Source organism: Peromyscus maniculatus, chromosome 10 (genome assembly GCF_049852395.1).
Source record: "Peromyscus maniculatus bairdii isolate BWxNUB_F1_BW_parent chromosome 10, HU_Pman_BW_mat_3.1, whole genome shotgun sequence".
NCBI lineage: Eukaryota > Metazoa > Chordata > Mammalia > Rodentia > Cricetidae > Peromyscus > Peromyscus maniculatus.
In genome coordinates this window covers 31,951,379-31,977,550 of record NC_134861.1, presented here as the reverse complement: position 1 = coordinate 31,977,550, position 26,172 = coordinate 31,951,379, and the positions used below count along the sequence as shown (strand labels likewise).

General features: G+C 41.5%; 1 protein-coding gene across 3 annotated transcripts in view; it reads right to left on the bottom strand.

The window, feature by feature from the left end:
* Rtn4 (reticulon 4) overlaps window positions 1-24,708 on the bottom strand; it is a 54,443-nt gene extending 29,735 nt beyond the window's left edge. Inside the window, exons 1-3 of one of the 3 annotated variants that reach the window (XM_015986704.2) lie at window positions 23,996-24,708; window positions 11,724-11,780; window positions 8,438-10,813 (exon numbers count right to left, since the gene is read on the bottom strand). In XM_015986704.2, the coding sequence (XP_015842190.2) occupies window positions 8,438-10,813; window positions 11,724-11,780; window positions 23,996-24,500 (2,938 nt within the window). In that variant the 5' untranslated portion in view covers window positions 24,501-24,708. Of the gene's footprint in view, window positions 1-8,437; window positions 10,814-11,723; window positions 11,781-23,696; window positions 23,927-23,995 lie in introns of those variants that run through there. The other 2 variants (XM_076546157.1, XM_076546158.1) reach the window with 2 other exon arrangements.
* Window positions 24,709-26,172: the final 1,464 nt, after the last annotated feature.

The window sequence follows — 26,172 nt, the reverse complement described above, 5'->3', positions numbered from 1 at the left end:
AATATGGTAGCTCACAAACATCTTTAACTTCAGTTCCAGGAGATTCACCACCCTCTTCTGACCTCCCTGGGCACCAAGCACATACATACATGTAGGAAAACACTCCTGCACATAAAACAAATCTGAAAAAAAAATAAGGAAGTCAAAAACGATATCCCACAATCCTGACTAGGCAAAGTATTATAAAAATGACTATACAACCAAAAGCCATCTACAGATTTAATGCAATCTTCATCAAAATTCTAATGACATTCTCTACAGAAACAGAAAAAACAATCTTTTGCTTTTGTTTCAAAAAGAAACCCAGAAGACCTCAGACAGCCAAAGCTATCCTGAGCAAAAAGAATTAATGCTGGAGAGATTACTGTGTTGGATGAAGTTGTACTACTGGGCAAGAACGAAGTAACAAGGTACTGGCACAAGAGCAAGCGCACATCCAAAAGGCCCAGGTAAAACTACACAATGACAGCCGCTTGACTAATGCTGGAGAAAAGGCAGCCTCTTTATCTTTAGCAAATGATACTAAGAAAACTGGGTATCCACATATAAAAGTATGACACTGGATTATCTCTCTACCTATACAAAAGTCAACTACAAATGGATCAAAGATCTTAATGTAATAACCCAAACTCTCAAACTCTTAGAGAAGAAATACTTCAAAACAGGCATAGGCAAGAACTTTCAACAAGATTTCAATTGCTCAACAATTGCAACAATGATAAACAAGATCTCAAAAACTTAAGCTCTGCATAGTAGACAGCCTATAGAATGGGAGAAAAAAACTATCTGACAAGAAGATTAATATCTACAAAGAACTCAAAAATGGACTAATGGAAGTTCTCAAGAGATGAAATACAATGCCCAATAAACACACGAAAAACCATTCAACTTGACTAGTAGTCAGAGAAATGCAAATTAGAACTAATGGAGAGACCATCCCATACTAGTCACAACAGCAGTTATTAAGCAAACATAACAGGCTAGTGAGGTGGCTCATCCAGTAAAGACACTAGTCTGCCAAGCCTGACAGCTTGAGTGTGACCCCTCCAGGTCCAACACGGTAGAAAAGAGAGAACTGATTACTCACAGTTGTGCTCTGACCTCCACACAGAAGCCACATCAGGCACAAGCATGACCATGCACACAGAAAATAATAGATACATGTAATAAAGGGTTTTTTAAAGTCAGTTAACAACAAATGCTAGGAAGGTTTTAGACTTAACACATTGCTGATTGAAGTGTAAATGAATCCAGCCATGACGGAATTCAGTACGAAGGTTCCTCAAAAAAACAACAAAACAAAAAACTAATGATAGGGGCCAGAGATGTGGGTCAGTGGTTAAAAGCACCTGGTGTTCTTGCAGGACCTAGGCTCAGTTCCCAGCACCCACATGATGACTTACAATCATCTGAATCTCCAGTTCACGGGGATCTGGCACCCTCTTTTGGCCTCCATAGGCACCATGCATGTATACAGTGTACATACATAAATGCAGGCAAACACTCATACAAATACAATAAAAGTAAACAAATCTTTAAAAAAAATTAACACATGATCCAGATGTACCACTCTTGGGTATGTATTTCCCAGAGGGCTCCAAGTCAGCACATTACAGAGACTTGCACCATTCACAGTAGCCACCATGGAACCTACCTAATGTCCCGCAACCAAGAGAGGGATAAAGAAAATGCAATACATATACACAATGGCATTTTTTTCCAGCCATAAACAATGAAGTTACGTCATTTGCAAAAATATGGATGTAACTGAAGTTAATTGTGGTAGGTAAATTAAGTCAGCCTCAGAAAGACTGTATGTGATTCTTGTACATGATATCATTATGTACGTATATGAGACATGAAAGTAGACGTGAAAACTTTCTAGGGGAACAAAGGGCACTGATGGTGATGGGAGAAAGGGAAGAGTAAAGGAGGAAGGCGGGAGTCTGTCTGGTCATTTCTATGAAATGCACTTGCTTGGGGCTGGAAAGATAGCTCTACCATCGGGAGCACTTGCTGCTCTTGCAAAGGATCAGGTTTCCATTCCCAGCACCCACATGGCGGCTCCCAACCTTCTACAACTCCATTGTCAGGGATCAGAAGCCTTCTTCTGGACTCCAGACACCACACCCTACACACACAGGCAAAATACTCACACACAAGATATTTTTAAGTACTTATTTAACACACTGTATCGTGTACAGTATAGCTCAGCTGCTAGTACTTATGTAGTATGAATGAAACCTTGGTTTGAATACCAGCACTGCATGAAGTGGTAGTGCCTGCAATCCCAATATTTGCAAGGTGGAAACAGTCAGAAGTAGGTGGTCATTCTTTTTTAGTATTATTTTATTTGTATGTTTTCCCTGTGTATATATATGAGTACTACATGCATGCCTGGTGCCCTAGAGGGTCAGAGAGGCTGTCAAATGGTTGTGAGCTACCACATGGTGTTAGAACCCAAATTCCAGTCTTCTTCAAGAGCAAGTGCTCTTAACCACTAAGCCATCTCACTAGCCATATAATGGTCATTCTTGGCTACATAAGCCAACCTGATTACAGTGATATAAAGGAAGTATTCTAATACTGGGCTGGAGAGATGGCTGAGTGGTTAGGAGCACTTGCAAAGCAACTACAAGAACTTTGGTTCAAATCCCATCACCCACCTAAGAAGCTGGATATGGTCTTGTGTGTGCCTTTTATCCTCACAACAGTGAAGGGTAGAGACAAGAGGATTGCTACAGCTTCCTGGCTACCAGCCTAGACACACACACACACACACACACACACACACACAAAGGTAACTTTTTTGAGGCTGATCTTAAACCGGAATTGCAGCCAAAATGACCCTGAAATTGTGATCCTCCTGCCCCCATCTCTCGGTGTTGGGATTACAGGATAAACTATCACATCCATCTCAAGTAGGTTTACATTCTGACTGTAATATCCATCAAAAGAGAATCTGAAAATCCTTGCAGCTCTATTTAGAGTAGCTAAAAGGTTATTGTTTTGATTTTGAAATTAAGCAGAATGTGATTTTGTGTCAAGTTGACAAGGGGTGGACCTATGCAACTAATATTAGTAGTCAACTTGACTACATCTGGAATCAACTAAATAAAACCCAAGCAGATGGGCACACCTGTAGGTAAGTTTGATATGATCATTTGAGCTGGGAAGATCCACCTTAAATCTGAATCAAGTGAGGGTGGAGCCAGCCCAGATCAAAGGACATGAAAGAAGGTTTTGCTTTTTGCCTACTTACCTCACTGCAAGTTCACCTGTCCTGCTACTAAGGAATCTTTAACTGGTGTTAGAATCTACCTACTTCTATGAGGTTCCAAAATAGAATGAAGACCAGCAGCTCTCAAGGAATTATCTGGGAGGGCTGAGACTTATGGTCATGTAGACTGAACAGCTATACCAGATCCTTGGACTTTCTGTCAAGAGATAACCATGGTTGGAACATTTGGACCACACACAGCCTGTAAGCTATTCTAACAAAATCGTGTGTGTGTGTGTGTGTGTGTGTGTGTGTGTGTCTGTGTGCGCGCGCGCGCACAAAGCACACACAGGGGAGTAAGTTACATGAGAACAAAGGATTTGTCTCCCCCCCCAAATAAATACCGTATAGCACTTCAAGTAACCATGCCAAAGCAATTATAAGTACCTGCTTTCAAGATAGTTATTGTAATTAAGAAAATCATCAAGCTGAAAAACCTAATCTCTCATTCTTTTTATAGAAAAAAAAGCCAACATCTCATATCATTCAAATTGTTTATACACACACTGTATCTACTTCCTGTGACTTTTATGGAATATATACATTTGGGTTTTTTGTTTTGTTTTTGTTTTTTAGACAGTTTCTCTGTGTAGTCCTGGCTGTCCTGGAACTCACTTTGTAGACCAGGCTGGCCTCAAACTCAGAGATTCACCTGACTCTGCCTCCCAAGTGCTAGGATTAAAGGCCTTCACCGCTGCTGCCACCACCCCATGCTCTTTATCCTTTTAATTCCATAGTAGGGCTACAGATCCTTAGTTTTACCAAAACCAACCTAAGAAACATATGAAGGAAACTAGCTTAAGTTTTGAGAGGTAGCATGAAGGTAGGAAGTGACCTCACAGTGTTCCAATGCTGCTCGCATGCCTTCTTCTACCATGCTGCTCTGTGCTTCACTGTCAGCCTACTGTTCCCCCAAAGCCATTTTACTGTGCTGCTTGAAACCTCCTACTGCACTGTGAGCCTCCTCTTCTAGATCCCCTTTTCCTCCCTAAGCATTCCTCCTTTCACCTCCTTTCCACTAAGGCCTGGCTCTTCCTGAACAGTGGCTCCCTGTGGTGCTTCTGAATCAAGGCTGCTTCCTCTCCTGTACTTTGCACAGCTGGAGACAGGGTTTGTCAAGAACTCTGCTAACTATTGCTGCTTCCAGATCCACACTATCATTTTAGAAGTCTGGCCAGGTCACACTCTATCTTACTGCCCCTGTAGATTTTCCCTGTCAGTTACCCCAAGTACCTTTTACCAAAGACTCTTGGGTGTTGTTGTTGTTGTTGTTGTTGTGGGTTTTTTGGAGGGCGGGGGCTGGTGGTACGTGAGTGTTCATTTAAGTACATCACACAGAGATCAGATTGTTTACTGAGACAGGGTCTCTCCCTGAACCTTGAGATTGCTGACTCAGGTAATCTAGCTAGTCAGGCTTTCTGGGGGATTCCACTTTCTGTCTCTAGTGCACTGGGATTACAGGTGGGCCACTGTGCCTGAAAACTTTTATGTAGATGCTGGGGATCTGAACTCTGGCCACATGCTTATATCAAGTGCTTTATCCACTGAGCCATCTCCCCAGTCCCTGTCCCTTACCATAATCTCTATTTGTCACTATCCTAAGTGACTTTAATGCATATGCAATGCATTTCAACCTCTTGGCCTCAGCAACTTTCTTTCTTCATGGCCAAATCTCGGTCACTTATCAACCTGAACTGCTTTTGCTCTAAAATTTTAAACTCAATATCCAACACATACATCTCACTATTTTCCCCCATAACATTCTAAGAGTCACATTTTCATTCCTACCACTTTCGGTACTTAAACCTAATTTGGACCTAGAATTCACTTTATCTAGTACTCTCTATCCACTTCCTATTCACTTCAACCTGGAGGCCAGCCCATTATTTCAAGGACTGCAAACTATTTTATCCCTTGGCTCACTGCCCTTCTACTGGCCCATGTAGCAAAACAGAACAACCTCAAATAAAACAATCACTTGCCTTCTCTAATCCCATATCCAGGCTACTTAGCACATTGAAAGTTGCTAGGCAGAGTGTATAACTCAATAATAAAGCACTTGCCTAGCATGTACAGGGCCCTGAGTAAAAGTCAATGTACCACACATCAATGATTAAGCAACACACTGCCTTTGCATCCTCCAGTTGCAAAGTATGAAACATACTTGCTTTGCCACGTATGTTTCAGCTCATTCTCAGCAAATACCTCACGTACTGCTTTACCATTACTATCAAACAAGTCCTTCAGTTTCTGACACAAAAACCCTAGCAATAAACACCCATCCACACATTCCTTTCTACTCACTACATACAACAGTATCCCTTCTTCTACAAAGCCAATCCCTTCACCTCAACTCTGGAGTCCATCCCAACATCTATGATCAACTGTTCCAACCCTAAAAGGGGGATGGGGAGAATCCCTTCAACTCCATTCCCCTGATGGCTAGCATTTTTCTTCTTGTTGCCAATCTGTTATCCATGTTTAGTCTGTATGGGTCCTGGTCCACCCACTTACATCAATTGTACTTATCAGGCACCTTTCCTCTTTTTTCAATCCTTAACTCTTGTGTGTTAACCATTTAATTTGCCTTTTGGTTTCCCCTTGTTTCTCTCTGTGGCTTTAATTTTTAGCTCCAAGTTAATGGCAAATATACACATATGATAGCCAGCCAAGCTGTTTCAAAGTCTTTTTATATATGGTATCAATAATTTCTTTACCTCAACACTAACATATTCAAACTGCATTTATCTTCTCCCAAACTCTTGTTATTTTCTCATGTCCCCCACCTCCATTTTTCATGTTGTTAACTCATATACACACAGCAGGAACCCAGAATCTTGGCATTGTCTTTGCTCTCCATCAAACAGGAAATTGTTGTGGGATATTTTGTTAGTATTCTGACACTCCCAATACTGCCAATAAAGTTTGCTTTGAATCAGAGGGCGGAGCTAGCTAGTAACCAACCAAAATTAGTCACAGAGGTTTTGGAGGACTGAAGAGAGATAGAGACACAGGAAGTAGTAGGGTGGGGCTTAAAGTCTCGGCCTTTTTGGATGGAGGAATGAGAGAGGAGGTCCCTGGTTGCTTCTCTACTGCTTCTCTGATCATTCAGGTTCTTCCCCATATCTGACCGAGTTTTTATTGATAAAGAATAATTAGATAACCGCTACAGAAAATCTCCCTGCTCAATTCATTATCTGAACATTCAGAATCTCCTCTAACAGAGAATTAATTTCTACACTGGTCTGATGCTAGCCAGTGCTAGCCATCTCTAAAATGTAGGTGCATTTAGTAAATACAACATAATCGCTATAAATTTAAGTAGAAAACACAGCTAACAGAATGCCAATTAAAAAAAATTTTTTTTTTGCTGGGATTCATCCATGTAATTTCACACTCATAGCTCATCTCCTAATGATATTCTTCTATATTCATAGACCAAAGCCTAGCATAATGGTCCTCAGAGAGGCTTCATCTAGCAACTGAAACTTTAGGAGGAGCTATGGGAATCCTGTTGAAGTGGGAGAAGTTTTGTAGAAGCCAGAGGGGTCAAGGACACCACAAGAAAACCTACAGAATCAACTAACCAGGGCTCACAGAGACTGAACCAACAATAAGGGAGCCTGTATGGATTTGACCTTATGTTATGGTTGTGTAGCTTGGTGTTCTTGTGGGATTTCTAAGAGTGGGAGCCGGGGCTGTCTCTTACTCTTTTGCCTGCTTTAGGGAACCTATTCCTCACACCAGGTTGCCTCATCCAGCCTTAATATGAGAGGATGCACCTAGACTTATTGTAACTTGATATGCCATGTTTGGCTGATATTCCTGGGATACCTGCCTTTTCCAGAAGGTAAAGGGAGGAGAGGTGGGTCTAGCGGAGGGGGGAAGGAGTGGGGAGAGAGGAGGGAGGGGAAACTGTGGTAGGGATGCAATATATGAAAGAATAAATAAATGTGTGCAAAACAAGCACGGTAAATGTTGTGTTAAAAGTATAAGTGGGGAAGTTGGGGATTTAGCTCGGTGGTAGAGCGCTTGCCTAGCAAGTGCAAGGTCTTGGGTTCGGTCCTCAGCTCTGGGGGGAAAATAAAAGGTGTAAGTGGGGCCGGGCGGTGGTGGCACAGGCCTTTAATCCCAGCAGTCAGGAAGCAGAGTCAGGAGGATCTTTGTGAGTTCGAGGCCAGCCTGGTCTACAGAGCGAGATCCAGGAAAGGCACAAAGCTACACAGAGAAACCTTGTCTTGAAAACCACAAAAAAAAAAAAAAAAAAAAAAGTGTAAGTGGATAATCTGAGCTTTTCATAAAATGAGAGCATGCTTCAATAATTACTTTCCTGAAAAATATCTATATTTAATATAGATATTAAAGATATCTCATATCATAAATAGCCTCATATCTCTCACTAGAAAAAAATGTCTATTTAAATATAAAAGCACGATACAGAAATGGTCATGCTTCAAATTTGATATTAAATCATTTCTAAGACAAAAATAAACACATCTGAAAAGACTGGGTTTTTTTGTTTTGTTTTGTTTTTCGAGACCGGGTTTCTCTGTGTAGCTTTGCGCCTTTCCTGGAGCTCACTCTGTAGCCCAGGCTGGCCTCGAACTCACAGAGATCCTCCTGCCTCTGCCTCCCGAGTGCTGGGATTAAAGGCGTGCGCCACCACCGCCCAGCATGAAAAGACTGTTTTAATAGCCCTTGCTTGTCGTGTTATCAGGAAATACTAAAGAAAAAAATTACATCATGTAAGATAATTTTACTAATTTTTTTTCCTGGTTCCATGATGCAATGTTAACAGCAAGGGTGAGTGCTGAGGAGAAGTAAAAACAGTACTCAACACTTCTTTGTATTCTTGTTTTTGAGACAAATTCACAGTGATCTTCCTGTCTAGCCTTCAGGGTACAGTGTGGATTATAGGTATTATATCACCATACTTGGCTAGAATTAAATAAAACTTTCCTTAATCATTTTCCTTTTTAGATTTTTATTAATGTTGTATGTGTATGAGTGTTTCACCTGCATGTATGTCTGCATCATATGTCTAGTAAACTTTTAACTGAATTAGTGAAAAAGATTCTAATCAACATGATATATCAGACACTATGTCACAAATGTTATCTGCCAAAAAGTTAGTGAGCCAGTGCACAGATTGATTACCTGAGGTTTTACTCAGCTCTGATGAAAACACAGCCGGCAGTGATTTGTCCTCTTTCTCTGTATCAGAAGGACGTTTTCTCTCTGCTTCTTTTATAAGTACTTTGGGTTTAACTATGCTGCCCATTTCTGTTTGAGGTCCCAAAGCAGAAGCATCTGAAGACAATAAGGACACCTTAGACACACTGGACCTATCTTTGGAGAATTCATCTGAAACATGGACTTCATCTTCAGGGTGTATATTCTTGAAAGAAAGGTCACTGAGCAATTCGGAGCAAGGCAACGACCCAGCCCCACTCTGGACATTAGCAATTTCACTTTTGTTGGATGCTTCTAGGTCAGTGTATTCCTTGGCTAATTTAGAAGAAGAATCGGTTTTAGAACTGACAAATGTGGGAAATTCATCTATTATTTCAATTGGAGATGAATCTGAAAATGTTTCACTTTCTTTTATTTTGTCTTCCTTAGAAGTAAGCAAGTCATCGTCTGAATAAATTGAAGTATTAAGCTCTTCCATCTGCAAAGGAATTTTCTCCTTTTTGGTCAATGTTGGAATTTCATTAGGTGCAGCATCTTTTGTAATATGTAAATTGGGCTGAAAAGACTCTAAATATGGCTTTCCTGCCTCCTGGAGTGAAACACTAAGTCTTTCCTTGTGTTTGTGTTGTGCTGCTGTCTCAGACACTTCAGTGAGACTCTCCGTCATGAGCATCACAGCCTCCTCTTGTGTTTGTGGGACTTCAGGAATTGAATCATCACTAAATAAGTCAACTGGTTCAGAATCAGGTGAGGAATCCTCCACTAGCTCAGAGTGGTCAGGCACCAATTTCTCAAATTTTGCTATTTCTGAATAATTAGAGAAATCTGGACTTGGTTCAGTGGAGAGCTTTGTTTCTTTAATTAAATCACATGCAATGGATATATAAGGAGCTTCTGTTTCCTGAACAGCAGCTGCATTAATACTTGCAGTCTCTTTCATTTCTTCCTTTGCTCCAGAAGCTTTTAGTGCTACATTCACGGCTTCTTCATATGGTGGAGGATTTTCAGGCTCAAGCTTTATGCTGTCATAACTAACTGACGGAGGTGCTTCTAGTGGGGACACGCTGGGCTGCACTAGAGAAGCACCAGCATTTGGAAGGAGGGAATTTAACGGTGCTTCCATAACAATATCAGGCAAAACTGGTGAAGGAGTTGCTTCAGAGTCTTCAAAGGATGGGCAAAGCTGTGCTGTGGGGTAAAGTGATTCTTGTATAGCTTCTGATGTCTGGACCAAGTCCATTTTTGTTTCATAAGCCATCTTCGTACCTGTAGCTTCATTCAGTTCACTCTCACATGCTTCCTGTACTAAATCTGGGGTTAGACCTTCAGCCATGTTTGCCACTTCTACCTCAGTCACCTTTGATAAATTATCTGTTGTGACATAATCGGCCTCAGAGTCCTGTGTTGCTATAAGGAATGGGTTTGATGTTTTGGGGCTAGTCTTCTCTGTTATAATTTGGGCCTTCCTTTCTTCTATTTTTTTTTCATCCGTTTTATTTTCTGAAGTGTGATCTTCTAACAAAGGAAAACTGTTTGCTGCAATGCTATCAGATGCTGAGGTAAAGGGAGCACATGTGATGTATGCTCTGGAGCCATCCCTCACAGGCTCTGGTGTACTGGGGAAAGAAGCGTCATCATTACTACTTTCACTATCTTTTCCATGACTTTTTTGCTCCAGGTTATCTTCAAAGTAATTTTTATCCATTCTATTTTCCGAATTACCTCTAGCAGCCAGCACATCCCTAGTCCCCTCATAGGTATCTTTCACTTCCCACGCTTGCTCAAATGGCTTAAAGTCTGCATACTCTTCCCTCAGAGGTGCTACCACTGACATTTGCATTTCATTAAAAATGTCCTTTGTCTTTTCTGGAGCCATAACTCTGTCTTCTTTAACCACTTTTGTAAGGGTCATAGGTGACTCCTGTGGATTATGAAGGGCTGCATTGCTAACTAAATCCTCTTTATCTTTACTCCTCACGGTTACTTCTTCCTTAGTGTTTTCTACTAGTATGGGTGACTCTGCTTTCGGACAGCCAGTGAATGATGATCCCATTTCTGAATATTCTAATTCTGAAAACTCTGTTAAATCTCTATCTACAAATGGATTTGTTGCCCTCTCTGGCAACTCTTTAGAAGCTTCATTTGAAGTTTCTTCAATTGTTCCTTCTGCAGATGACACTGCTGATAAATTACCAAGGTATTCATGTTCTTTAAAAGAAACAGTTGAAAAAGGAGACAGAGAAGGAAGAAAGCCAGCAGACTCAAGCGGGACAGATGGGAAATCCTCTTGAGCAGACGGAACAGTGTCACCTGGCTGATCCTTCAAATCCATGCTTTTTTCTGTGGCCATGGATAGAAAAGGAAATTAGAGAATGCCAGTGTTCTCGGAGAGAATGTAAGTTTTATGACAGAGCCATAAAAATGTTAGTAAAGGCTTTTACTAAAGTAAAATGTTATTTAAAATTTATTAAAGTAAAATGTTAATAGCATTTAGTTAATAAATACATGAAGACTTGGATCATTACTGAAAATACGAAACTATAGTCAATTTTAAAAAGTACATGGCTATTGCACAACACAGTTAATATGTTGTCTATTACACAACAGCCAAGTGAGGACTCTAAATACTCTCCTTACAAAAACATGAAAAACATCTAAGATGATGGATATACTAACCATCTTGACCTGACCATGCAACAGTGAGTATACTGAATCACTGTGCCCTATAAAGTTATTAATTTAAAGTACCTAAAGAAAAAAAAAGACATGCAGTTTCAGAAGCAGTTACCTACTATGCAGAGACATAAATCAAATCTGAAAAAAACTTCAGGTGTTACTAACTGAAAAAAGCTATTTTTAACTAGTTTAAAGAGAAGATTTAATGAGTAAACAGCTGTATACTCAACAGGGTACAAGATTATCAAAGGCCACAGACAGGCATTCCTTTATATAAAAGCCTGTGGCTATACAAAGGCAAACTATTTGAAGAAAATGAATCGTTATTATGTAAATATAAATCAAGGGTCCAAGAATTCCTTAAATAATTCCGATTATGAATCAAACCTTGCCCATGCCTCCCTTGGATGTAGCATATAAAATGCAAATTTAGGGTTTTTTGTTTTATTTTGTTTTGTTTTTCAGTAAAAATGACGTTCTTGGACCGGTGCTAATTTTCAGTAAATCCAAAGTACTCTGTTAACACTAGAGTGACAGGCTATACAAGAGACCAAGGCTGGCAGGAAGAACTTGCCTGTAGAGGAGGGTATCACAGGCTCAGATGCAGCAGGAAGAGCAAAGAGGGTCTCATCTGAAAAACAAACAGAATACGACCTCAGCAGAGATACAAGCAGGCTGGAGGAGTGAGGGGAGAGACTGAGCAAGGGGCAGTTCACGATGAGTCAACCGTATTTTAGAGAAAAGGCTAAGTAAGGTAGAAAAGAAGTTAGAAATAGTAGCTAACCCTCACATATGACTAAGTGTTAGCCATTTTTTAAGAGGCAATAACAGCATGTTTATACTGAATTTTAACCAAAGTTGTTTTCCACACAGTAATATCACTTAAAATACTGCATCCAAGGTTTTTATTTACATTTGCAGTTAGGTAAATTGTCTTGTCCCACTCCAATCAAAAGTTAAAAAGATTAAGTATGATAAAAATTAATAACTATTTCATTTAATCCTTTGTTCCCAGCCTAAGTTCCATTTACGAGAACACTTTCTGAAAATTATGTATTTTCTCTTACAGTCTTTTTTTTTTTTTGGTTTTTCGAGACAGGGTTTCTCTGTGTAGCTTTGCGCCTTTCCTGGGACTCACTTGGTAGCCCAGGCTGGCCTCGAACTCACAGAGATCCACCTGGCTCTGCCTCCCGAGTGCTGGGATTAAAGGCGTGCGCCACCACCGCCCGGCTTCTCTTACAGTCTTAAAGGTAACTGTACAGTCACTGTACTGTGCTGAAGACAGTCATGAGCCACTCTCCAAATGACACTCGGGAACGAATTCATCAACCCCCCTCTTACTATCATTAGTTACGTTCTCATTTGTTTTACGTACTTTATACCCTAGAACTCACTTTACTTACAACCCTATTGTCATAATGGTGGTAACAGATTCCTTTTAAATTAAAATTAAACAAAAAAGAAACTTACTCAAGTATTCATAACTAGCATAAGACACTTAATTTAGCTCCAGTGTTTCCTACATGAAATATAGCAATGTTTGTGCCCTTCCCACATTCCTGTACTGAATTTTTAACTCCTACATTAGATGTTCAGATAGAGCTTTGGGGAGGTTAGATGAGGTCCTAAAAGTGAGGCTCTGGTCCAATGTGATTATTGCCAGATACCAGAGAAGCATGCACACAAGGAGGCAGAAACTACCAAGTAAAAAAAGGCTGCCTCACAATAAAATCTACTGAACTGAATCTTCTCAGTCTCAAGCATTGTGAGAAATGCTTGTTTAAGCTACCCATTTTACATTTTGTACTAAGTAGACAATACACTATATATTAGAATGTTAACCTTGTATGTATGATACCAGTTTGTACCTATGGTTTGAAAGTTCAGAAAATTGAAGATCTTCTGTTTTATACTAGGAAGGACTTTAGCTAGCACAGGACTACTTGGAATAACTCAAGGCATAACAGGAAAGCTTTTTTTCTGTAAAGAGGAACCAACAAATTTGGAAAGATACTTCTACCAGGAAATACAAGAGACAAGGCTGATTAAAACAGATAAAAGTAAGAAAGATGTATATAGCTAACATGAATACGGACTTGTCTTCCAAGTCCCCTTGATAAACAGGGGATAGCTAACTTTATAATGTCAAATAAATTGTGACTGAATCCCCACAGGGCACAATGTCATACTTAAAAGTTTTCTTCGATGAAATAGATGGTGGGGGGGGGGGGAGGAAATAGGTTTAAAGGGGTCTCCGTAAGCCAGGCATGGCAATCCCCACCTATTCAGGTACCTTGACACGGGACAATCTTAATTTCACAAGTTCAAGATTAGCTTCAACAGCTAGACACAGGTCACAAACAAAAGTATAGTCACAACAAATGAAAACCAGTGAATTAAGAGTCTCCCGTAACACAGGACACTAACTCAAACCAGGAAGACAGCAGTGCCAACAGGCACACACTTCACAGAGCTGGCTTGCTGTGGGACTCTCCTAGTTTCATTTCTGTTGATGATAAAATTCCCTGAGAGAAAGCAACTTGGGGGAGAAGGGATTTATTTTCTCTTACAATTCCAGGTTGTAGTTCATAATGTGTATATGTACCACATTTTTTTCATCCATTCTTCTGTTCATAATGTAGGAAAGTCACAGCAGGAATTTCAAACAGCTAGTCACACCACACCCAGTCAAGAGCAAAGAGATGAATGTGCACATGCTTGCTTGCACTCAGCTCCATTCTGCCACTCTAGGCAACAGTGCACCCTACAAGAGGTCCTCCCTCCCACATCAGTTAACTAAGACAGTCCTGTACAGACATACCCACAACCCAACCTAATGTAGAGAGCCCTGCTTAAGGCTCTCTTGCCAGGTGACTCTAGGTTGTGTCAAGATGACAAGGATATCATCACAGTGATAAGAGGTTAATTATGTAATCTCTCATTTTTCAGCTAAGACAATACTTTGTAAATCTGTTTTTAAAAAAACAGATTTGGGATCAAAGGACAGAACCAAAGTATTCATTTAGATGGAACAATTTAAAAGAACAATGTTTTAACAAAATGGTGCCTTCTACACAATACAGTTGAAAGTCACTGATTCAAAAGCTACTCTACTCGGAAAGTGAGCTAACATATACTATTGTTAAAACTAGAGACAAAACAAACTAATTTAAAATCATGCCAAATTTTTTCAAGGGTTTCTTAAAATGCATCTTATTTTTATCTAGTACCAGAATCTTTCTCAAAGAAAAACTTGGCATTTGGCCAAGTAACCAAGGTTTTTAAGTTGGTATTTCAAATCATTAATTTTAAAAAGGAAACAAAATCCTCATTGTCCAAAGTGGGAATTCATCCAGGACTGATCACAAAATAAGTTTTGTGTTTTTAAACATGCTTTGTGGGAGGGAGGGGGTACCATTTGGGTCTTCAAGAACAGGCTGCCAGTTTCCGACTAAAGCAATGGTGGACTATGGGTAGAGACGACGTGTTCAAATCTCACGTCTACTATGTCCATGTGTGGCCCGGGAGGTTCTTTCCCAGCTTTCCTCATCAGTCCTTCTCATGTAAAACAACATATTAGTGTCTATCTCAAATTCCTGTAGAAGGGAACAGATGTTGTTAGCTTAGTCATTTTCTGTAAAAGATCCTCACTTTTGCAAATGAATGACTATAATTAGGGAGACTATGTTAAGTAAAAAAAAAAAAATGTAACACTCTGCATTTCTGAGGAAGTTTACAGATACACTAATTAAGCTTATAAAAAGGGGCAAACAGCTCCTTTTTTGAAAACTATTCAGAGTGCCAAACTTCACTGAATGAAACAAACGTTAACCATTCGTGTGTAAGTCTGTAATCCCAGGAGAGCAGGAGCAAGCTCTAACCTCAAAAAAATTAAATTAAAAAAAATTAAATTTCAAAACATTTATTTCATTTGTGCTACTGTGAACACAACATACATGTATCTGATTATTATACATAAAGACAACTATATTCATATGAAAAATGTTATTTTAAAATATGCTAAAGAGAAAAACCACAACTTTTCTGGTAAATCTTTCCATTCTACTGCCATCAAATTAATTTTCCTAAAAAAAAGTTACATATTCTCTTGGTTAAAAACATTTAAAAGCTCCAGTTGTCCACTGTGTACCAAACCCTTGCATAAGACAAGATCCTCTGTAATACATACACCCCAAAACAATGGTCCTGATTTACCCCAGTTCTTCCAGGATCACCTGTGCTGGCCCAACTGAACTCTCCCTAGTGTATCTGAATGTCGCACCATGAAACCTGAATCACAGCCAGAAATCCTAATTACCTGTCACTCCAATCAGCGTTCACTTCCCTCTACCCCTAGACGGAATTGGAAAAGAGAAACACCAGTCACTTGACTTTACGTTTTCTTAGTGCCTTCTGAATGCTGTGCACTCACAAGATCAGTTTCACAATGGAAGTCTACTAAGGAGATTTGCTTTTTAAATCCATTACTTTGAAAAGTAAAAAGTCAGTGTTTAATGTATTCCTGTAATTTGTTATCTAATTTAAAAATGTTTCACTACAATCTCACCAATGTCCACACAACTCAAATACTGAGCATCCTTTGACATGCTCATTTTAAAGATTTGCCAAAAATATAATTGATATATTTTTTAAAAGTTTATCTAATTATAAAACTAATTTTAAATCATAAAATAGCTTCTACCTCTAGTTATGAGAGTAACTACAATAACTTAAGTAAAATATGGCAAAATATATGAAGCAACTGTCTTAAGACACTGGACAACAGGCCATCTTGGGACACTTATAAAACACTCCCTGGCTCACAACTCCAGGAGGAACTCAAGAACACCACAGCCCTGCCCCATTAGGAAGGCCACAAAGATTCTCTGCACTAGAAGGGCAGGCTAACATACAAAGGAAAAGCTTCACAGCGAAGGCCCTAGGGTTCCCTTTAAACTACTGTGAAGACTACACTGCCCATGCACAAAATTCAACAAGGGGTAGTCCAGAGTCAGTCACCTAAAAGAATACTGTGTAGGTCAGACAATGCTGAAAACTCCAACACAAAATACACAACTCAACTCAGAACTGGGCACACACTCTAGAAAGACAGTGAACTTACCAAGGATTCAAGACAGATACAAAGATCACACACAAAATTCAAACTGCATTTCCACATTCTAGGCACAAAAGGGGGGGAAAAAAAACCACTTGAGACAGGGTCTCATGATGTAGTTCTAGCTATCCTGGAACTCAGGATGTAGCCGAGGCTGGCCTTGAACTCAGAGATCTGCCTGTCTCTGCCTCCTGAGTACTAGGATTAAAAGCACCGTTATACCTGGCTTGGGGGAAAAAATTAAGTACTATTTTATAACAGCAATAAAGACCTAAAATGCGGGGCTGGAAAGATGGCTCAGTGATTAAGAGCACTGAATGCTCTTCCAGAGGACCTAGGTTCAAGTCCCAGCACCCACATGGTAGCTCACAACTGACAGTAACTCGATCTGACATCTTCACACAGACATACATGCAGCAAAACACCAATGCAAATAAAATAAAATAAATTATATAAAAAAAGAAGTTAGAGGTCTATTAGTAAGGATGTATAAGAAAGGTGGGTTTCACCCTAAATTGCACAAGAAATAAAATTTTAAAAAAAAAGAGAGACCTAAAATGCTTAGGCACAAATCTAACAAGAGATATACTAAATTTCTAACCTGTAATTGACATGTCAATGTTCACTAATTCAGTCAGGAAATAGTTCTCTACAGGTTTCTTGGGATTTCACACATTTTAAGAATGGAAAGTCGCCTGGTTGTGGTGGCAAACACCTTTAATCCCTGCACTCAAGTGGAGCTCTGAGTTCCAACCCAGCCTAGTCTACAGAGCTGGTTCAAGGACAGCCAGGGTTACACAAGGAAACCCAGTCTCAGCAGGGCAGTGGTGGCACACGCCTTTAATCCCAGCACTTGAGAGGCAGAGGCAGGAGGATCTCTGTGAGTTTGAGGCCAGCCTGTTCTACAGACCTAAACCTACACAGAGAAACCCTGTCTCTAAAAACAAAAACAACAACAAAAAACTGTCTCAAAAAAAAACTAAAAATAAAGAGTGGAAACACACACACGAATAAAAGTTTAAAAAGTAAAATCATACATCACAAAAAGTTAATTTTACAAATCTACACATTAATAAAAACCTTGTTTGTGGAAAAATACATATTACCAATTCTAAATTATCAATTGTCTAAGATTAAAACATAAATATGATATAACCTAGTAAAAAATCTAACAACAGAAGCATCCAGATTTATAAATGTTTTAAATCAGTAAAAAAAAAAAATCACACATACAAAAATATCCAAGAAAAGTTCTGGAAAAACCCTATCACAGACTATTTTGTTTAAAAGTTACAGTAATTAAAACTACTTTGTTGTTTATAGCAAAAACAGCAGAACAGAGGATATTTTCATTAACAGTAGTTTAGACAGATAATGCAAAGAATAGAGTTGGTCAATCATGAAAACTATCACTATTTCACACTCAAGAACACACTAGGCAGCAAACCAATTAAAAAATATTAAAATAAAATCATAAAAGCACTAACAGTAAAAAAAATTCTAAATTTTCTAAAGATAGCACAGTTCAATGACTTTTATGACTCAAAATATTTTTTTTTAAAAATGAAGAAATGGCCCAGCAGTTTCTTAACTGGTGGCTCTTTCAAAGGACTATATAGGCATTTGATTCCCAGCACCCACATGGCAGCCCACAAGTGTCTGTTAAACTCCAATTTCAAGGGCTCCCATAGCCTCTTCTGGCCTCTGTATATCCAAGTTATACAAATACACACATAACAACCTTGTAAAAAAATTTAAGCTACCCTATGATAAGCTCAAATGATCCTGCACCCATAAAATCAAACTAAAAAAGGCGGTGGTTAGAAAAAAAAACATTTTGGTACCCTAAGCCTATACAAAATACTTACAAATGTAAACTTTAATAACTTGGTAAAACATTTACCAGTTTACCAGTGTACTGTGTTGATAAAAGCTAAAAAACTGGTACTTTCCAGGCTCTGCTGACTCCCCATGGGAGGCCTTGCCTTAGAGGAGGTGGGAATGGGGGAGTGGGTTGGGGGAGGAAGGCTGAGGGGGCGGGAGGAGAGGGAGGAGGGAGGAGAGGGGGATCCGTGATTAGTATGTAAAATGAATAGAAAATTTCTTAATAAGAAAAAAAAAAAAAGACTATAGCAAATTGAAAAAAAAAATGCTGGCTGGCCTCTACATACAAAAGCTTAATCCAAATCTGATTTTGTTCCCAATATTAGGAATTATCAAATAAACATCTCAGATGTTGACCTAAAAAAAAGGAAAAACTGGTACTTTAACACAATGCAGCTGGAAACATAGGCTAACACCTCTCTGTAGGGCAATTCATCAGCATCCAACATTGTAAGTACCAGTCCCCTTTGAACTGGAAATTTAACTTGAATGGGTTTATTCCACAACCCTACAGTGCATACATCAGCATTTATCTCCGAGGAAATAATATGCAAAGGTGTTCACAGCAACCCTGTTTGCTAATTTACGTAACTACCAGAACAGAAGCGATGGAATACAGCAGTCCCTTAGTCATAAGATTCCTGTTACTAATGCTAGTGGACCTGAGAGTGCAATAGTATTCAACTCTATATACACTATTCTTTTCCTACACCACATCTATACATATGATGAAGTTTACTTTATACCTACATCAGGCAAGGAAAGAGATGGACAATAACTAGTAACAGCTATGAATGTGGCCTCTGCTGTTCTCCAATTATCTTTTGATGCTTTCACAATTACGCTTTCCAGAAATGCCAGTACCACTACTCTTGCACCTTGGGGCTGTTATTAAGTGAAGTGAGGGTTATAAATTCTCCATCAACCATAAAGTATATACCTAGATAACCAGTGGACTCTTGAAAGGACAGTATAAACTCTAAATAAACTGATTTTCCCTACATACACTTACGGTAAATTTTTATGTTTTCATCAAGGGAAGCAATTTTTTAACTTTGCCAATCTCACTTAAGATGCATTTGAACACAAGCTCATTTGAAACCACTAGTTTACCTGTTAAGTTAAGGAGGCATCTAAGAGACAAACTGGGAGATACCACACACAGCACAGATATGCTGGGCAAAGGGATAATGATATACCTGGCGAAGGAAGGGGATGGCACAAGATTTTATCACCCTAATCAGATCAATACACAATTTAAAACTCATGAGTTATTACTGAAATAATGGACTCTTTCCATTTACTACTTTTGACATCAAGTAATTAAATTCATGAAAAATGAAAAAAGAGATGAAAGGACTACTGTGCTGTATTATCTATGGGATTCTCTGCAGCTATTGCCTTTTTTACTGAGATGTGGGAGAGTGGTGTTTGTTTTTTCAATGCTGGAAACCAAACCCCTGCCCTAGTATCCTTGAGGCAATTCTCTACAACTGAGCCGTGTGCCCAGAACCTCTGCAGATGCTTTGGTAAAGTCAAAAAGATAACACACATATGAATGCTTTTCCATAGAAGAACTCAATTGTCTAGACAGATACCCAAGAAACTTCTAACAGAGGTACAATCTGCAAGAGTTCAACTTAAAAAAAGCTGGTGAAGGGGTTGGGGGTTTACTCAGTGGTAGAGCTTTTTCATAGCAAGTGAAAGGCCCTGGGTTCAGTCCTCAACTCCAAAGAGGAAAACAATAGCAAAGAAAAGCTGGGGGAAAGATATTTGTCATTACTTTAGTACTGTTTGCAATTATTTTGTATGTGTACACAAAAATACGTATTTCACTCATACAAAAACAGGTGTTTTTTTTTTTTTTGGTTTTTTTTTTTTTTTTTTTTGGTTTTTCGAGACAGGGTTTCTCTGTGTAGCTTTGCGCCTTTCCTGGAACTCACTTGGTAGCCCAGGCTGGCCTCGAACTCACAGAGATCCACCTGGCTCTGCTTCCCGAGTGCTGGGATTAAAGGCGTGCACCACCACCGCCCGGCAGTTTGTTTTTTTTAAAGATTTATGGAAGAGGGCGCCAGATCTCATTACAGATGGTTGTGAGCCACCATGTGGGTGCTGGGAATTGAACTCAGGTCCTCTGGAAGAGCAGTCGGTACTCTTAACCTCTGAGCCATCTCTCCAGCCCCCAAAAACAGCTTTTAAAAAAGAAAAATACTGTAAAAAGCTTGGTTCCCATGTGACTAAGTCAGTAGATAATGGAACCTTTAGGAAAGTGAGGATCACGGCTAGAGACCTGTCTGCCCAACCCGGTAAAATTCCACCTACTCAAGGGATGGGACAGGAGGATCCCAAATCACACAATAAATTAATTTATTATATTAATATTATAAGTGGGGAAGCTGGAGAATGGCTCAGTAGTGGCTTCATTATTGAACATGAGGCCATAGAGTGAATAACCTGTGTCAAAGAGACCAGCCTACTGGGAAGTGGTTCTAACTTGGAGTACTACATCCAGGAAGGATGAAGGAAGTAGTTCTAGTGGAACCTGAGTTCTTACAAGATGATGGTCATAAAAGGCTGCTTCCTGTCCCACCATGGAATTGTGGTCCTCCAGTATGGGATCTCACCACTGTAATAACACCTACCGTAAGGATTTTACCACAGTCAAGCTAATGGCAATGCATCCTTAACTAGAAGCTTAACAAATCTCTTTTTCTTAAATTAAACGGCACAGACTAGACACCTTACAACATCTCATTATCAAGCTGAGTACCAACATCAAAAAGACTATACTCAACAATAAAGATGCCCTCTTCTCACCTCTGGCACACACAGGCGCTCACACACGCACACTAATCTTTTTCTTTCTTTTTTTGAAGAACAATTTCAGTTTCATGACATAATAGCAGCTTTGGATGGCAAAACATGAATTAGAGGAGGATATAATAAAACCCAGATTCTCTTAATTTGCATTTAATACCCTTCAGAATTCAAATCAATCTATCGCACTTTCTGCACTCACATGACCACTAGGTCTAGGATCAGCTTAGTCATCTTCTGATGTCTGCACTTCTCTCAATCAGTCTCTAGCCAGTCTCCTTAGAAACAATGAGCCACTCTTCCAACAGGATGTCACACACTTCTCCAAGAAAAAGGGTCACCAAGTGAAAGGTGCAGGTCTCAGTATCAGTTACATTACAATGGAGATACTCTGTGCACAATAGCAATCAGAAAAATTACAACTAATTAAAGGAAATCAGAGCTAATTAAAAATGAATGTAATAGCAAAGTTACACTCACAGGGCTAGGGATCTGTAGGCCCTCTTCATTTTTGTTTCTCATCTCCTGTCTTTACTCTCACTAATCTCTGAGCCTTCAAAACTACATTTTTGCTCCAAAATCAAAACATAATGCACAGTCCTAAAGTAACTAATTTTTAAGGCATACATTTTACCATGGCCTGAGAGGCTCCTAATTACCTGAATGTAACACATTCCTGCACTCTGCCAGATTTTCTTCACTAATGGTACTTGATAGGCAGGCTCATTCCTGCCTAGAGGTCTTTTTGCCCCAGGAATCATTTAGAAGTTTTTTTCTCTGCAGCTCAAACCTCAGGTTCTTTTTCCTATCACCAAGCAAATTTAAAAAGACCTCACATATTTCAGTTACTCTCATTGCTTAAAGCTGTTGTCCCCTCCTCATAACATCACCATTTTTAGTTTTTTTTTATATGCTTATTATGTGTATTCCTCTCATAAGGGGAGCAAGGGCCTTGCTCACCACCACATCTTAGATGCCTAGAACAGTGCTTAATAAGGTAAAGCGTCCTAGGTAATCAATAATAGGGATCGGTAATGGCACTAGCCAAAGAACAATCTCTCCAGTGCATTAAGAAATCTAGATGCACTGAAATGATTATTCATCAATGAACCACATTCACTGGTCAATAAAAGGAATGAAGTTTCCAAATAAATACAACCAGTACAAAATCCAAGTAGGCAATATTCTCTCCTTTGTCTTAGTATTTTACAGTCAAGATTTCAAGAAAATGTTGTTTCCTGAGTCCCCTCAAAGTCCACTGTTCAAAGGACAGTGCTATTCTCTTGCTTCCATGCAGGAAAAGAAGGTAATTGTGGATTGTGGTTTTGTCAAACATTTCCAGTTTAAGATTTTAACACTTTTTTTTTCAACTTTAGTTTCCCTAAAAAAAAAAAGAAAAAAAGTTAAGAAAAATGAAAAGCTAAGGTAGCCTTCACCTTCTAAATTCTTTACTGTACTAACTGTTTTTGGAAAAAGTGCCTTGGAGTATGCTCATAATGAATTGTTACCCAGAAACATCCCTATTGGTTCATTTTACCCATTGTGAAAGAGTTCATTGTAACAAAAAAGACAGTGTGAGCTCAGGATGGTTTTTTTTTTGGGGGGGGGGGCGGGGGGTTGTTGTTGTTTTTAGAAATGAACCACCTCCCAAATCTTGCAATGTTGTGAAATTTTCCCAGCAGGCCTTACAATTTTATTACCTTAATAAATTAAATTAAATTAAAAGGCCTTTAATTTTTTACCTTAACTTACAAAGAAAGGTCTTACTGCTATCAAGACACTATGTCCCAAAGCAGAGAGATTTTTCCTTACCAAAGTAATTTTCCAAAATCAAAAGGGCAGTAAAACCATGTTCAATATTCCTTAAAAAATTAAAACATAATGTACAGTATCTTGGAAACTACAGACCTGTATTTTGTCAATCTAAATCATATACTTCCAAAAATTAACACTTCTAACCAACATATGAAACATTTGTCTCAAAACATTTCAGTATGTATCAGGATACATCTACCACAAGTTCAAAAACCAATTGGTTTGGGTTTTGGGTTTTCGAGACAGGGTTTTTCTGTGTAGCTTTGCGCCTTTTCCTGGAACTCACTCTGTAGTCCAGGCTGGCCTCGAACTCACGGAGAGCCGCCTGGCTCTGCCTCCCGAGTGCTGGGATTAAAGGCATGCGCCACCACCGCCCGCCCCTTTTTTAAGGTCAACCATTTTGTCTTTTCTCTAAGAGTCGATTGCGATACACTTAGAGGCTGAGAGATGCACCTTAACATTTGGCAACTTCTTCTACCATGCAACTGAGGCCCTGGCGAGCTGCGCCCCATCGGAACACGAATGCCCAGATCTCGTTTCCCTGGCTCGGTTTGTCTGGTGGAGGAGTCGCCACATTACACACAAATGAGCTGGGCGGTGACAGAACTTCACCAAAAGTCTCTGCTACCCAATTCTCCTGGAACCACGCCACTGGAGGCGCTCTCCCTCACTGCAGTGGGATCACAGAATAGACCTCTGCAGCTCAGCCAGTTCCCCACCAGTAAGAGGGGGAAGGGATTAGTGCAAGGGGTCCCCCGACGCCTGGCAGGAAGGCAGGCCCTCAGAGAAACTGTGTAGGGTGGCGGGCAAAGGCCCCTCCTTTAAATAAAAGGGTTGGGCGCGACAGCCTTTCCATTCCCGCAGCCGAGGCCAGCCCAGCCCAAGGAATCCACAAGCCCGGTTCTCGATGCACACCTAACAGCTGGTAGCGGCTGTGCCTAACTTCGGAAGAGCGATGGAACAGGGAGCAGAAGGCAGAACCCGAGGCTTGGCCAGGGTGCACGTGCTCCCCGGAACCCGGACAGACAATGAAGGCACCCACCCGGGCCTCCGTGGCCGCCCCACCCTTCTGCCTGCCTCCCGCCTGCGGGGGCGCCATCGCCCTGCCGCTCGCAGACAAAGCCCCTCGGGTCCCCGGGCAGCCCTGCCCGCGCCCCCCGGGCCAACACACAAAAGAGGGAGGGGCGCGCGGACGGCGCGCGGGTGACACTCACCCACTGAGCCCGAGCCCCTGCGCTTGGGCGCGGCCGGCGTGGAAGGGGGCGCGGCGGGCTCCGCCAGGGGGCTCGCGCCGGCGGGCGGCGGGGGCGGGGGCCGCGCCGGAGGCTCGTCGTCCTCGGGGAGCTTGGAGGGCAGGACTGCGGCAGGGGCCGGCGCGGGCGGCGCGGGGCTCCGCTCCCAGGACGGCTGCCGCTCAGGGGCGGCGGGGGGCGCGGCCGGCAGCGGCCCGCGGGGCGCGGGGGGCACCGAGTCGCTCCCGAAGTCCAGCAGCGGCGCGGCGGCGGGCGGCGCCGGGGCGGCAGACAGCCCGGCCGCCGGCTTCCTCTCCAGCACCTCCAGCTCCTCCAGGTCCTCGTCGTCCTCCTCCTCCTCGTCCTCCTCGTCCTCGTCCTCCTCGTCCTCGGGCTCCCTCACGAACTGGTACTGGAAGGCGGGCGGAGGCCGGGGCGGGCTGTCCGCGGACGAGGAGACCAGGGGCGACTGGTCTAGGTCTTCCATGGCTGGCGGGTCGGAGAGGATGCTGCAGCTGCTGCCGCCGCGGGGCCGCTTCGCCTCCGAGCCGCGGGCGGTTGTGGGGGTTGGGCAGGCCTGACAGGGGCCGGGCGGGCCGAGCCGAGGAACCTGCGAGGCGACAGCTCCGCGAACAATGAGCCTTCTCCTCCTGTCTCCGCGCCCGGGATGCGCCACCCGCCCCGTCCCCAGTTGCAGCCGCCGCCGCCGCCCAGACGAGCGAAGGAGAGAGGCCAGCAGACTCTCCGCCCAGTTTGGCGTGACTCACCCTCCAGGCGGGGAGGAGGGCTGGCTGGCGCGGGAGACGGAGAGCCAATGGACTGCGGGGGAGAGAAGATGGACAGCAGACTCGTCCAATAAGACCGGCGGGTGCGGGCGGGGCCTGCCGCACTTCCTCTCCTGCGGGCGACGTTCGGAGGGCGGGTTTCGGAGCTGGGATCCACCCCCACCTCGCGTAGATGCGGAGTGGGGTGGGGTCCTGGCCTTGCCTGCAGCTGGATTTCAGTCTAGGGCACTGCGAAAGGGGGGCGGGCTGCAGCCCGGGGCTTCGGAGAGTTTTCCAACCAGCCAGCGGAAGGGCGTTATCCTGGGGACCTAGGAGTGGAAAGTTTCCTCCCCGAAAAGGAAAACAACAGTGGAGAAGGGTACTGACAAGACCGAATTAGGCCTTACAGATTTTTAAATTAAAGGCTTATTTTCAGACAAGCTCCCAACTCATAACTACCGCCATTTCAAAAGGGAAAAGATAAAAACAAAACACTGCTTTGACAATTTCAAGCTCACTCCCATTCTAAACTGCAGGCCTGGAATGAGATAGGCAAAACAGCTGTGGAAGATTCCCTGGGGCTCTGGGAGTCACTGTTAGAATGCTCTTCTTCCAAAGAGGGCTGCTGGACTCTAAAGTGCTAGTAGAATGAGTCACCCAGAAGGGGCAGAGGGAGGAACGTAGAAATAGATGCCTTGGAAGGCAAAATTGGTTGACTACCCTTCACCTTAGGCTGATGAGTCAACATCTCAGATGAGTCAGGCTTCCGGGAGTTAGGAAGCCCTACACTCACTGGCTTGACTTGCTGGAAAAGCATGCCCCATCCCCACCCCACCCCCCATGCACTTTCTTCCAAACCAGCGCTTTAAACGGTTGAAGAACATAGAATTAGCACCCAGAGGTTCAGAGAGCCCTTTTAACTTTCTGGTGCACCTTTCAAAAATAGTGGCTGCATGCCTACTCTGGAGGTCTGGGGAGAGGATTGCCTGTATTCCGATTTTCCTGTCTACATGTGCACTGCCCAGTACTTTAGAGACTGGCTGCTTTAGGTACTGAGCACTGAAATGCCTGAAATGAGGTATGCTGTGTGAATAAAACACACACTGCGTCCCCAGAATTCATAACAAGAAGTGTTATAATCTCTGCTTCACATTGGTTTTATGTTGACATTAATAATATTTTGTATATATAGGGATGAGTACAATATATTATCAAATTCACTTGTATTCTTTTTGAAGCAGCTTGTAGAAATCTTAAATGCATAGTCTAATGATTAAGAAATGTGATTGTCATGGGGAAATGGTTAGTTCTTTAAGCAAATTCTTAGTCCCAACAAATTAATGTTGCCCTAGATTTAATTATTGAAAAATAATTGGGGGGGAAGAGCTTGAGAAA